Genomic DNA, 12500 nt, shown 5'->3' with positions numbered 1-12500 from the left:
GTTTTCGTTTTCGGGTCTTCAGTCTTCGGTCTTCGTTTTGTAGACACCCCCCGTTGGGAGCTGGTCACTTTCAAGTTCATATTGGTTGCGGTCGCATTAGGGAGTTAACAGTACTGTTAAATAACGTTTTATTGTTCAGTTTTCCCCTAGGGATTCAAAACACCAGAGGGTCGCGGTCAAACTTGAGAGAAACACAGTGTAGCACAAGTGTTGACACTACTCCAGTGTCCACTCTCTGGTGTTTTGAATCCCCAGGGCCCAGGGGAACACTGAACAATAGAACTTGCCTTAACACTAGTCTTAACTCCCTAATGCAAACGCAACCACTAGAGTAGTGTCAACACCAGTGTTACACTGATTCGCTGTCACCTCAACCATTATCTCCAGTGATAGATGAATGTGTGAATTACATAAATGTAGTTCAAATCGTAGTTAATTGAGTAATAGAGGGGACTGGTTTTGAAGATCAGCAAACATCAAAGCAGCAAACAAAGATGCCAAGATTTTGGTTGGAAAGTCCACGACCGTGCACAATCTTTTGTTTTGCGCTCATACGTTATGCATGAATTACGTAACCAACACGTTTCTATTAGTTAGTTACGGGACACCTGTTAAAATGCTATTTTAAACACATCTTTATTACTCTTGTTGCTTCGAAACGCCAGACATAGCGTTTTAAATCATCATTCCACATATTTTTATTCCGGTCAATTGAGCGCACCCTTAGTATTATTCTGTACTTTCTCAAATCCCATAAAAACGATGCCTATGCAATTTTTTTTTTGGAGGAGGAGGGGGGGGGGGGGGGTAAAACAGGTGTATTATGGGATTTGAGAAAGTAGTGAATGGTTGGGTGGGAGATTGATCTTCCACCTCCCGCACTGTAGTTCAATACACGACCAATTGAGCCCATCGCTTGGTGCAAGTGGACAGAGGTTCAAAGTCTGGCCCACCAACACTCCGTATCTTTAGATACCTTAGGAGAAATCACTGCCATTGTACTGACATCTGCCTTTCCAGTCACCCATTAGACACTTTTTACAACATTCCCACTGTTCAAAAAGGGTTGGTGCAAAAGTCTCTATTTCAGTTTAGTGAGATCCAATTAATATGGACTGAATTTAGCTGCCTGAATCACTCTCTCAATCTCTTGACCCACAGAAGAACAATTTCAGTATAATACAACTTTTCGCAACCTACGTTTGAAAAATCCCAAACAATCTGTCAGTACTTAGAGCAAAATTACCACCATGTTCCATACATACCCGTTCAGCATACTCAGATGCAATCTGCGAGATTTCCTCCGATTGAAGTCCAACAATTGATTCAAATGTACTGGATGATAGTGCACCCTGAAAATAATACCGGTAATCATGTGATTATTGTTCACAGAAAATGAACGTTACCTACACAAATGAATCCCCTCACTGCCTTAATTACCTCTTTTCCTTCCATAACAGACATCCCCTTCAACAACGATTTCAGACGTTTCTGTAACAAGTAAAAATGGCAACATCGTTTGGGAAAAACTCAAACTTCAGTACGGCCACATTACGAAATTACAAGCAATTGGATTTTTTTCAAATCAAGGTAACACTAAACGTAACTATTTTTTCTTTATAAAATAGAAAATAGCGGTGTGCAAAACATGTGTCAACTTACATGTAAACCAACAGTGATTCAGAGAATCACATGCAGTTTCCAAGTGTCTATGTTCAGAACTACAGCACCCATCAGAGATGGATTTAAACTAGTAGCAATCAAATGCAAACCTGCCAGTATTTTACTTGATTACAATACCTACTCCACCACATATTCATCTTCTTCACTGGCCAATTCTGACTTCATTCTTCCAGGGATGGTGGCCCAAGCAGCCTTATTCTTCTCAGCTTGCTCCTTTTCCTAGTGAAAAAGGAAGTAAAACAATGACATTTACATTCTTGTCACTGATCATCAAATATCTCTACTGGCTGCAACAGAGAGAATACGCTTCAGCTTTCATTTATCCTCCATCATACTTTCACTGCCTATGGGTTCTATTCTACATTTGCAACTGAGCAGCTCCCAGGTCGCTTGACTCCCTGGCTCATCTGTAGAGCCTTTTGCAGCACAATCACATGGTCATCAGCTGAAATCCTATTTAAACCCGGCCATTTTTTCAACTGTGAAGATCGTTTGTTAAGAAAATCATGATTGTCTCTTATTGACTTACTTTGTCTCTCTGCTCTTTGCTAAATCCATACTGCCTGTGGAATTTTAACAAATTGAATACAAATTTAGCACAGGTAAATAAAAAAACCAATGGAAAAGAGAAAGAATTGGCTCCTAGTAAAATGAATACCGTAATCATTGTCATTTTTTATGGGTGATTTTCATGTAAAATCATTGCTGCCATGTTGGTTGGCAAAACCAAAAGATCTCTCATTGGCTCCTCTTGTTTGTCCACCAGATATAATTATTGTACATTAAATAAATAATATTATTATTATCCGAGTCTCTAGAGATTGGTTGCAAACCGTGTATTGTAGACTGTTGCTTTAAAGATGACGACACGTTGTGCAACGAATTAATGTTGAAACGTGTGTTGTCTGCTTCTAGAAACTGAAAAACAATAACTTGATGAATGGTGTTCAAGTAATAGAAACCTGTTGAACAGAACATAGCTCATCTCTACATGTATTTCCATCAACTTTTTTCAACAAATTTTAGTGTTGAATGGCTTACTTTAGCATCCAACATTACATAAATATGATACACAGTTCAACATTTGTTGACCAACATAATATTTTAAACGTTGGACTGCGTGTCGTCAGGTTAAGGTTGGTGCCTACTATTGTTATTGCGCAAACGTTCTGCGCATCTCGAGATACTCGGATTTCCTATGGCTGGTGCTTATTAATACAGGGATATTTTTGCGCGGTTCAAAACTATGCGGAGAAAGCAGAAAATTTATAGTAAGTGATCTTGGTATCCAAAAAGGAAATTGGGGGTAACCACGCATTTTTCAGAGATAATTAAGCTTCAATTTGGAAAAGAACGTCGTACATTGCTTTGTATTTTAAAGCTTTTTATAAACATTGTTGATTAATTACCTTCGAAAAATGTGTGGTTACCCCCAATTTTCTTTTTGGATTTCAATAACACTTGTTAAGATCTGCTTTTCCCACACATTCCGCAAACTGCACAAAAATACCTTTGAATTGGTAGGCACCGAAGAGGGGATCACCTTTGCAATGTGAATGTGTGATCTGTTGACTTAAACTCAATTTAGAAATTGTTGGTGAAAAGTTTGGTTTAACGGAGCTGTGTTACCAAAGCATAGTTAATGCATGGAGATGGTTATGAAACTCGACAAGTCTTCTTGTTTCATGTTTTTGCCTTTATTTTAGGCCTTGACGGTGCACAAAACACACCCTTTTTTGAGAAGATAACCAATCAAATCTTTCGATTAAATTACATGCAACTAATTTGCGTCCCGTGCGAAGTGAAACCAAAAGATTGTGCACAGTGTCACAGTTAGTTCAACATCGATTGCGACAACATTGTTCTCGCGTTTGAAGGTTTTAAGATTTTATAACCAGTCCCTTGACTGGGAGTTGGCAACCAAATCAAACCAAACATAAAAATAACTACTTAAAACACTTAAGCAAGGTTTGAATAAAACAGCAAATACAAAAAGAGGCAAGGATGGGCAAAATCGGAGAAGATTAAAATGGATTTTGATTGGGATTTTTGAAAACTGTTCAGCGTAACAGTTTTTCAAAGTTTATCTCCGTTGTTTGTAACTTAAATTCTGCATCCACAAAGCTTTGATTTGAGTTGTTTAGAAGAAAAGTACTTTCTGGCTTAACATTAAGTTGCATAGCAAGCAGGGGTGAGTAATTGTTAAAACTACACAAAATGGTTAAACTACACAAAGTAAACTGCAGTGCCATGACACAGCCCCTTTGAAGAGCTGGTAGGCATTACCAGCATTAATTTGCTGTTTTTAGGTCAAAAATGGGTAACAATCTAATTAAATTAGAACTTAAGCTCACACATACAACTATCCTGACAACCCACTGACAAGATATGAAATATATTTGTGGCACAAAGAGCTATTACGGTATTTGATTTTTGGTGTCTTTCTGAAGACAAAACTTGAAAGAACTCCATGTCATGGCCAGTTTTTTCAAGTTTCAATCCATTTCCATCTTCTCCATCCTTGGCCGTAAACAACAAAGAAATATAGCTTCAGTGCACTTCAATGGTCATTGACAACAAAACTACACCACAATATTTTTTGGTTTTCACTGATGCCAGGACGTCTTTTAGTGATTTGAGGTTTAACTAAAATAGTGTGACACGTACTGCTCCTTTAACCCAAACATTTAGGATATGTCTCAATCTCATGTTGATTAAAGAGCTTTTGTGTTTGCTTGTGTGCTTACCAACCATACTCCAGTAGTGTTGTTCAAACTCTTTTTTTTTCATCACTTTTAGAGATGGTTTCTGGCTTGCAGTACCTTCGACATGGTTTGTAGGTTTCCTGGGACAAAAGATGAGTTATATGAACATGTGTGAATGATAGGCAATGGTAAGAAATCTCATGCTATAAACGCATCATCCAATTCATTGGCTGATGTGTTTGCCCAGATGTCACCAACAATAACCAACACGCTTACCAACTTGTTGGCCAAAACACAGAAAATAAGTCGGGTGCCCAACATGCCGAAGCATAACATCTGACTCTTGACCCTCCAGAGCAGTTACCTATGTTTAAGAACTAAAGCAACATAAAAAGTGCATTATCTCAAAAGTTTTTCTTTTCACCCCATGTGTCACAGTATTAATTTTTTTAGTAGATGTATATATGTACTGGTACCTAAAATCGGGCACAATTGGTCAGTGAATTTGCTGGCCGTTAATCTAGTGGTCCAGTCTTGTTAACTCATTAATTTCATTTCACAACAAGTTGACATAATTAAGTTTCAAATGAAGTTTTTCAATGATTTTCACCTGCAATACTCCAGTCAATTTGTTAGCCAATGTGTCAGGACAGTTTTAAAAAATAGTCCTTATGCTTAAGTTTGAAGCCATTTGTTTGCCTAATCTCAAACCATAGAACCACAGCCATATGTATTTACCTGTAGCTCTGAGTTACTTAAAATTAATTAATGTTAAAAATTAATGTTTTGATGGTGGATGAAAACCAAAGCAGCTGGAGATAAATGTTCTCAGTCAGATTAAGATGGACTGAAACTCCACCCAAATGTAAAAACCTCGTGGCCACAGCCTGAGGACATTCTTCAGCTTGCTTTAAACTACCCAACAACCAAATGCCTCAGTCTTCATTATGATCGATGTACTACGTGTAGATAAGGTAGGCCAAAACGAATCTGTGATGAATGGAAAGAGAGGCCGGGGCTTTTCATAATACTAATATTAAAATTGTATGAATAGGAAACTAACAAAACAGTCATTTCAAAACTCATACAATTAAAAGGTAATAACAATAATAAAGTCTTCATAGACTTAATGTTTATGTTCAAATGGAAGAAAAAGGTTGAAATAATAAGATATAATACATTGTAATAATATCTATCGCAATGATGCCTATGACAACGCAAAAGTTCTATTCACCTTGTGAACATTGATACAAGAAAACAGCATGCAGTAAAATGTAGACAATGCAAACAGCCCATCAAATACCTATGGTGTTGAGTGGTGCTTGTTAAACTGAAACACAGAAAACTCTCGAATGTAGTCGCCCATTTTTTCTTTTATTTCAATTGCTTTCTTGATCAGTCACTAGGGAAAAAAAAGGTTTCAAGAAGCATTAAGTTAACCCTTTCCCTACTACAATGGCCACCTAGAGATTTTACTCTGTCTAATGCCAGGTGATTTTGCTCATCAATAGGAACCCCTTAGGGGCCAAAGGATTAGCATCATTAATAATGAATGTTGAAGATGATGATCATATATAACAATGATGATGACTGCGACGGCGTGCTGTTGATGTGACAACCCTTTCAGGACGCAATTTATTGGATGAATTTCAATTATTATACAATTAATTACACTGGTTCCACATGTTGTTGTCAACAAATAAATACTGCTTTTCCACTCCAGTTTTAGGATTAAGTTAAGTAAACGCTTTTTTAAAACCTGGTCACTATGTTTGATAAAAAAATACCACAATGCCGGTTTCCACAGAAAGGAAAAAAAGGTTTCAAGAAGCATAATTTATCCCTTTCCCTACTACAACGGCCACATAGAGATTTTACTCTGTCTAATGCCAGGTGATTTTGCTCATCAATAGGAACCCCTTAGCGACCAAAGGATTAGCATCATTAATAATGAATGTTGAAGATGATGATCATAACAATGATGATGACTGTGACGGTGTGCTGTTGATGTGACAACCCTTTCAGGACGCAATTTATTGGCTGAATTTCAATTATTATACAATTACACTGGTTCCACGTGTTGTTCTCAACAAATTGCAACTATCGCATTTCCGCCCCAGTTTTAGGAATAAGTCAACATTTAAATTTTAAAACCTGGTCACTTTGCTTATCAAATAAAACAATGCCAGTTTCCACAAAAAGAAAATTTTTCAAAGCCCATTAAGTTTTTGTTCATTTTTTTTTTTCCCGACCCGGTCATCCTCCTCGTAAATAATGAAAATGTCCCTTAACCTATTCACACCCCACAAAAGCAACCCCCAAAGGCGAGTAAAATCGTAAAATCTTCTGGCATCAGACAGAGTGAAACCTATAATTCTCAATCTCAGGAGGGAATTCTCAGGTTTCACATGGCGTCACGGCCACCATGTTGGTGTCCCCAAACAAAGAAACAGCGGCATGTTGGCGTCCCAACGCAATCCTCTGGGAATTGAACTCTGTCATTACGCAAACGTTTTCTTTTGCTTTCGTTGAAAAACATGGCTGTTGATCACGTGAGTCAAAACCAAGAATAGGTTAACCCTTTAAAAGGTTTTTGAGTGGACCTAAACTGTTGGTGTTGACATGTCATAAAGGAAAGTAAACTATTTTCACATTAAAGTGCCTATGAAGTGTACCTAAACTGTCTAGTGCTGACTTGTCATAAAGAAAAGCAAACTATACCTATGAAATGAAAAATAATATCTTTTGCTAAATATAAAGACCTTTCAAAATTATATGATGAAGAATGGTGTTTTCTATTTTGGAATACCTTCTTTCGTTCCAGAGATATTCAAGTTTTTTTTGTTTAAAAATGACGTCACAAAAATTGCAAATGACTCTAATGAATCACAAAATTGACAATATCTCTGAAAATATTGGATGGGCGTTGTTCAAACTTGGCAACAGTAATCTTCATCAAGTAAGACAAAAAAAAAATGATACCCTCTTGCTGTTGCCATGGCAACCATTTTTAACTCAGGATTGATTTTGTCATTTGTTGTTGTGATGAGGCATGTCCACTGCCGGTAAGCTTATACAGAGATTTAAAACACTATGGACAGCAAAAATTGCAAGTCTCACCATCTGCCTGTACTTATCTGTTCAAAATCCAAGATATTTGCTTCATTGCAGAAAGGGACTGGAAACAAGGCTGTTGCCATGGCAACATCTTAATGAGTGTCACTTTGTGTCTTATCTAATGTTCATTACTGGTGCCAAGTTTGAATATCATTACTCCAATATTTTTGGAGATATTCTCACTTTTGTGATTCATTACAGTCATTTTGCAATGTTTGTGATGTCAACAATTTTTAACAAAAACTTGAATATCTCTGAAACGAAAGAAGGAATTCCAAAATAGAGAACACCATTCTTCATCATTTTGAAAGGCTTTCAAAATAAGCAAAAGATATTTTTTACATCAGAGGCACTTAACAACTCAACCAACAAACAGAAAAGACTCTTCCGTTTGACTTGCTGAAATAGACATGTTCAAACGTTTTTATAATTCGTATACGAAGAAAAGAAAACTTGAAATAGATTTAAAAAGTGACCAATGTCTGTCTTTTTTAAAAGAAACATTCCATGGACTTTTTTTATCCTTGAGTAGTTTGTCGAATGTGTATTGGATCTGGTAAGTTCTTTGTTACTCACTTATGCCCAGGATTGACCCAGATGCACACCCAATTTTGACATCTAACACCTTCATACTCTAAAACGCAAATCATAAACCCCTGAAAATGAGATGTCATGCACTCAGCTTCTACCATTGGCTTTTAAACCCTTTTCTTAGTGTAGGGTTTTCAATAACGTTTCAAGCATATGCTTCGGGGCTAATCAAGGTAACAAGCTGTCACTCTTGTCTTTTTAATACAAAAGTTTGAGTGAAAATCATACAAACAGACTGCGATATACCATCAATGACCAGCTTCCAAGGAAACTCCAGCTTAATGAATATATTTGCTGTGCAATGGTTAAGGAGTAAATAGTTATCCTTATGACTGAAGTTAAAAGGCATAACAGGACACACACACTTTTCTGCGCAGTACTTCTGTTTTAGTTTTCAGTTGCTGTTGACATTGTAATAAAATGTTAATTCAACTGATGCATACTTTAATTAATATTTAGCAAATACCGAATGAGTAGTAGATCTGTAAAAACTGGGCATTTCCAGTGGCAAAATCTGAAGAGCCTCTATCTGAAGAGCCTCTCTAGAATATTGGTCAAGTATGTCCCAATCTGTAGCATCAGAACCCCTATCTAGTTGTTATTTTTATGAAGCATGCACTCACAGCTTTGCTGCTAGTCAGCCAAGTCTTGGCAAAATTACCCACATCAAGAGCCCACAATCCGGAGCATACAACTCCCATGCTAGAACTATGTCACCAGTATTTAAAGGACACCAGGGCATTTTTAGATGAGCTTTTTAGTACCTTTCATATCTCAGAAGATTGGCTGGAAAGATCTTTTTTAGCTGAGATTTCAATCTTCAAGTAAACAGCTGATCAGGACTGTAAAAATGCTAAAACAAATGAATCAAAATTGTATTCTTCTGGTTACTGTGGACTTCTCTCCATACTGGGCAAGGTAAGGACAAACACTTCTCGTAAACACAATGTCTAAAGTAATATCTTAAAAGTTTCTTACTATCTCAGCAACTCCAAATATCAGAACAATGTCCAAGTTGGAGAGTTTAACCTGTACATGTAAGTAAAAGAACAGGATCATTGAGAATAATATCCTCTTAGGATGTACCAAAAAAATACCACTGACTTGTTGGCTCAAGAATAAATTATTGAAAGAGAATCACACTACCCCTTAACCCAAGCCTCATCAAAACAAATGAAAACCATCCTCCCTTTGTAATTTAAATGTGCAATTGCTTGGACAAATAAAGATGAAAATAAAGATGTAAAAGTTAAGCTGTGTCACGCTTGACCTGAATCGTTTGAAATTTGAACTGCACGCGTGCCAGTTTTGAACTTTGTCCTTGAGATTCTGAATTCCCATGGATATTTTCCTCGATATATCAAAAATTCCAAGTTATGAACTTTCCCTTCACTATAAAATAAACGGTGATTGAAAAGTGAAAACATTTGATGAATTGTTCAGTTATTGTGCATTTTTCATACAGCAACTTTCAGAAAAATCTCCCATATTCCATTCAAGTCTCAGAAGCTCCAAAGATTATTTCAGTCTTGTGGATACTGGTCTCGTCCAAAAGAACTTAATAACAGAACAAGTTACAGAATGCACACAGCTGCAATCCTCTTTTCACTGTGAAGATGACACTATTATTTTCATTACTACTTTTTATTTATTCCAAATGGTCTGGATAGCACAAGTGTTACTAATATTTTTAAAAATACAACCACACTTTTCAGTTTAAGGAACATGTTTCGATGTTTCAAACATCATCTTCAGCCATAGTGATTGTAACATTCAGCCTTCTCAAAACTGGCCGGTCAACTGCTCAATGAGCCACCTCCTCAGAACGTTTGACCGTCTCCTTCCAGTGAGAAAATGCCTTATTTTGATTACGACAGGTGAGACAGACAAAAAAAACAGACAACACAATTTTAGCTGTAAAGTAAAGTCACTCCCTGGAGATGATAAAAAGGCTTGAAAAAAATGCTTGTTTGACGTACAAATTCGCTTCCGCAATATTTTTTGGCGTGGTGCATGTGAAATGTTTATTTAACTAACATTCCAGTATTTCTTATCAGACACCATGCAAGTGTCAATTCCATATGTGAAATTTCGTCACTTTAGATCCCCCAGATTTCACAAAATTGCATCTGTGAGTGTCTAAATTTCCTACGGGAACATGCCTAGCTTGCGCCTTTTGAGCACTCGCTTGGCGATCACCCCAAAACGCAGACTGTGAACTCACTCAGTGCAGACCGTACAGACCAGGGGAAAAATATGGCGTTACCCTCATTATCATTGAGAGCTATTAACCGTAAACAGGCTAACCTGAATGTTATTTAGGCCTAATTAGGCTAACCGAATCTTATTTAGGCCTAATTCAGGCTAACCGAATTTTCATTTTACAGACGGTCTGCACAGTCTGCAGTCTGTGTTTTTCAGTGGCCCCTCGCTTCGGTGCCTTTGGCACCAAAACCGTATCCCCTTTCCTTATAACCCGCTCCCCAAAAACATTTTGAGAAGGCTAAACATTGAAATTTAATATATATATATAATATATATATAATATATAACTATCAATACAATGATTCTTTGTAGATTAAATGTTCGTTACAAGTACATGTAGATAAAATTCAAACGAACCAACAATATTACAGATGATACAACTGACATAACGGTAAAAGTTTAGAAGTGTAATGCTAAACTGACATGATCAACTTGTTTGTTGAGTTGGGGTTTCAAGTGCTCAATATGGAAGCTCTCCTTCATTTTGAGTTGATACAATGAAGAAAGAAGTAGCATTATCAATAATTTTGAAGCAAGAAACATCACAATATTATTATCCTGAAAATTTTTAGAAAAACTAAGATGCTTGAAAATACATGTATGAGAATTTTTATCCCGGAAACAGTGCTGGAAAAAATTTTTCTTTATTCACAGGACATATGTCCTTTCAAATCTTCATTTTGGTCGGACATTTGACAAATTGGACCGGACATAATTTATTGACTGACAACACCTTGAAGAAGATAACTCAAGATGTGCTGGTGAGATGTTCAGTCATCCTGTCCGATCATAATGTGAAATTGACAGGACATTTTCAAAATTTGGTCGGACAATGTCCGATGACCGACTGTTATTTCCAGCACTGCGGAAATGGCAACAATAGTAACAAAGCCGCAATTAACATTTGGCTAGGCACGCTCTTAAGTTTTCTTTATGCTCATCTGTTGTCCTGCAAACTTTGTTTTCGCCCTGACTTTGGCACTGCTGGAATGCAAAAAATCATTGGTACTGAAAGACCTGCTTCACCTGCTATTATGAAGAGGATTCTTACAATAACTATTATTGTCTCGTAGGGTTATTTACAAACTTTAAGGTTATGATGCAGGACCTTAGTTTACTGGCCTAATAAAAAATCCTGCAAAATCAGACCATTTGTATTTGTGAAAGCAAAGGCAACCGATTATGTCTGAGATATTCTTTACGCTAAGTTTTTGTGCAGTCAGGAGATAGGAACTCCCGCTCAGCAGATTTGGCACACGAAATGTGACATTAAAATGTGTTGCATACAGTGTAAATGCTTCATTATTTTAACAGCTACATTGCCGAGTGATAGTTAAATATAGGAACTTCTGCTATAGCCAGCCAGTTTCTAGATGAAGACCACTTTAATGCCTGGAGTTAAGAGCATTTCTCACCTTCCACAAGTCATCTCTGGAAAATGTGTCCTTCTTATGGAGTCCTTGTAGCCTTTCCTGCAGTTTTAAAGACCAAACCAGCCAATGATTTAGTTTATACCCATGAGCTTAGTAACCATGTCTAGCAGCCGAAAATACCTGCCAGAGAGTCAAAATCAAAGTTGATTGACAGGCAGTCCAAGAGCTACATGTAATAGTCTTACCTTCTCTGAGCAAGAGGCTTTATAAATTTTTACCAGCTTCAAAACAAAAACACTTACGACAATAAAACGCTGTGTAACAGGATGCGCAAACAGACACAACCACGATTTTGGCAATAGGACAATGGCATGTTCCTGTGTGCAGAACTTAGCACATATCTGAACAAAACTACATCAAAGTACATAGTAATTGTCCATAATGTTCGCTTAGTAAAATATATTCTATATACAAGGCTAAAAGTCAAAATCAAAATATTCAAACCAAACGTTTTCGGCTGTTTGCCATCATCAGGGTTAAAAAGGGTGACCGTCCACGCATACATTTATATCTTATGTAATTCCCAAATTCCGCCCCAGTTTGAATAAACAAGTCATTTCTGATGTCTCCAAACTTTTTCCTTTGGGAATTTCATAAGATATAAATGTACGTGCGGACGGTCACCCTTTTTAACCCTGATGATGGCAAACAGCCGAAAACGTTTGGTTTGAATATTTTAATTTTGACTTTTAGCCTTGTATATAGA

General features: G+C 36.9%; 1 protein-coding gene and 1 pseudogene across 2 annotated transcripts in view; both read right to left on the bottom strand.

Moving 5' to 3' along the window:
• The window catches only part of LOC137968227 (coiled-coil domain-containing protein 93-like), a 107102-nt pseudogene that overhangs the window by 23015 nt on the left and 71587 nt on the right, over positions 1 to 12500 (bottom strand).
• LOC138012962 (uncharacterized) overlaps positions 8014 to 12500 on the bottom strand; it is a 6069-nt gene continuing 1582 nt past the window's right edge. The window contains exons 2-5 of one of the 2 annotated variants that reach the window (XR_011125122.1): positions 11777 to 11833; positions 9075 to 9125; positions 8861 to 8949; positions 8014 to 8139 (exon numbers count right to left, since the gene is read on the bottom strand). Coding sequence is in view for 1 of the 2 variants with exons in the window: in XM_068859908.1 (XP_068716009.1) it covers positions 11282 to 11345; positions 11777 to 11833 (121 nt within the window). In the remaining variant the exon portion in view is untranslated. Of the gene's footprint in view, positions 8140 to 8860; positions 8950 to 9074; positions 9126 to 11218; positions 11346 to 11776; positions 11834 to 12500 lie in introns of those variants that run through there. The other variant, XM_068859908.1, reaches the window with a different exon arrangement.

Source organism: Montipora foliosa, chromosome 8 (genome assembly GCF_036669935.1).
Source record: "Montipora foliosa isolate CH-2021 chromosome 8, ASM3666993v2, whole genome shotgun sequence".
NCBI lineage: Eukaryota > Metazoa > Cnidaria > Anthozoa > Scleractinia > Acroporidae > Montipora > Montipora foliosa.
This window is presented reverse-complemented; position numbering and strand designations above follow the sequence as displayed.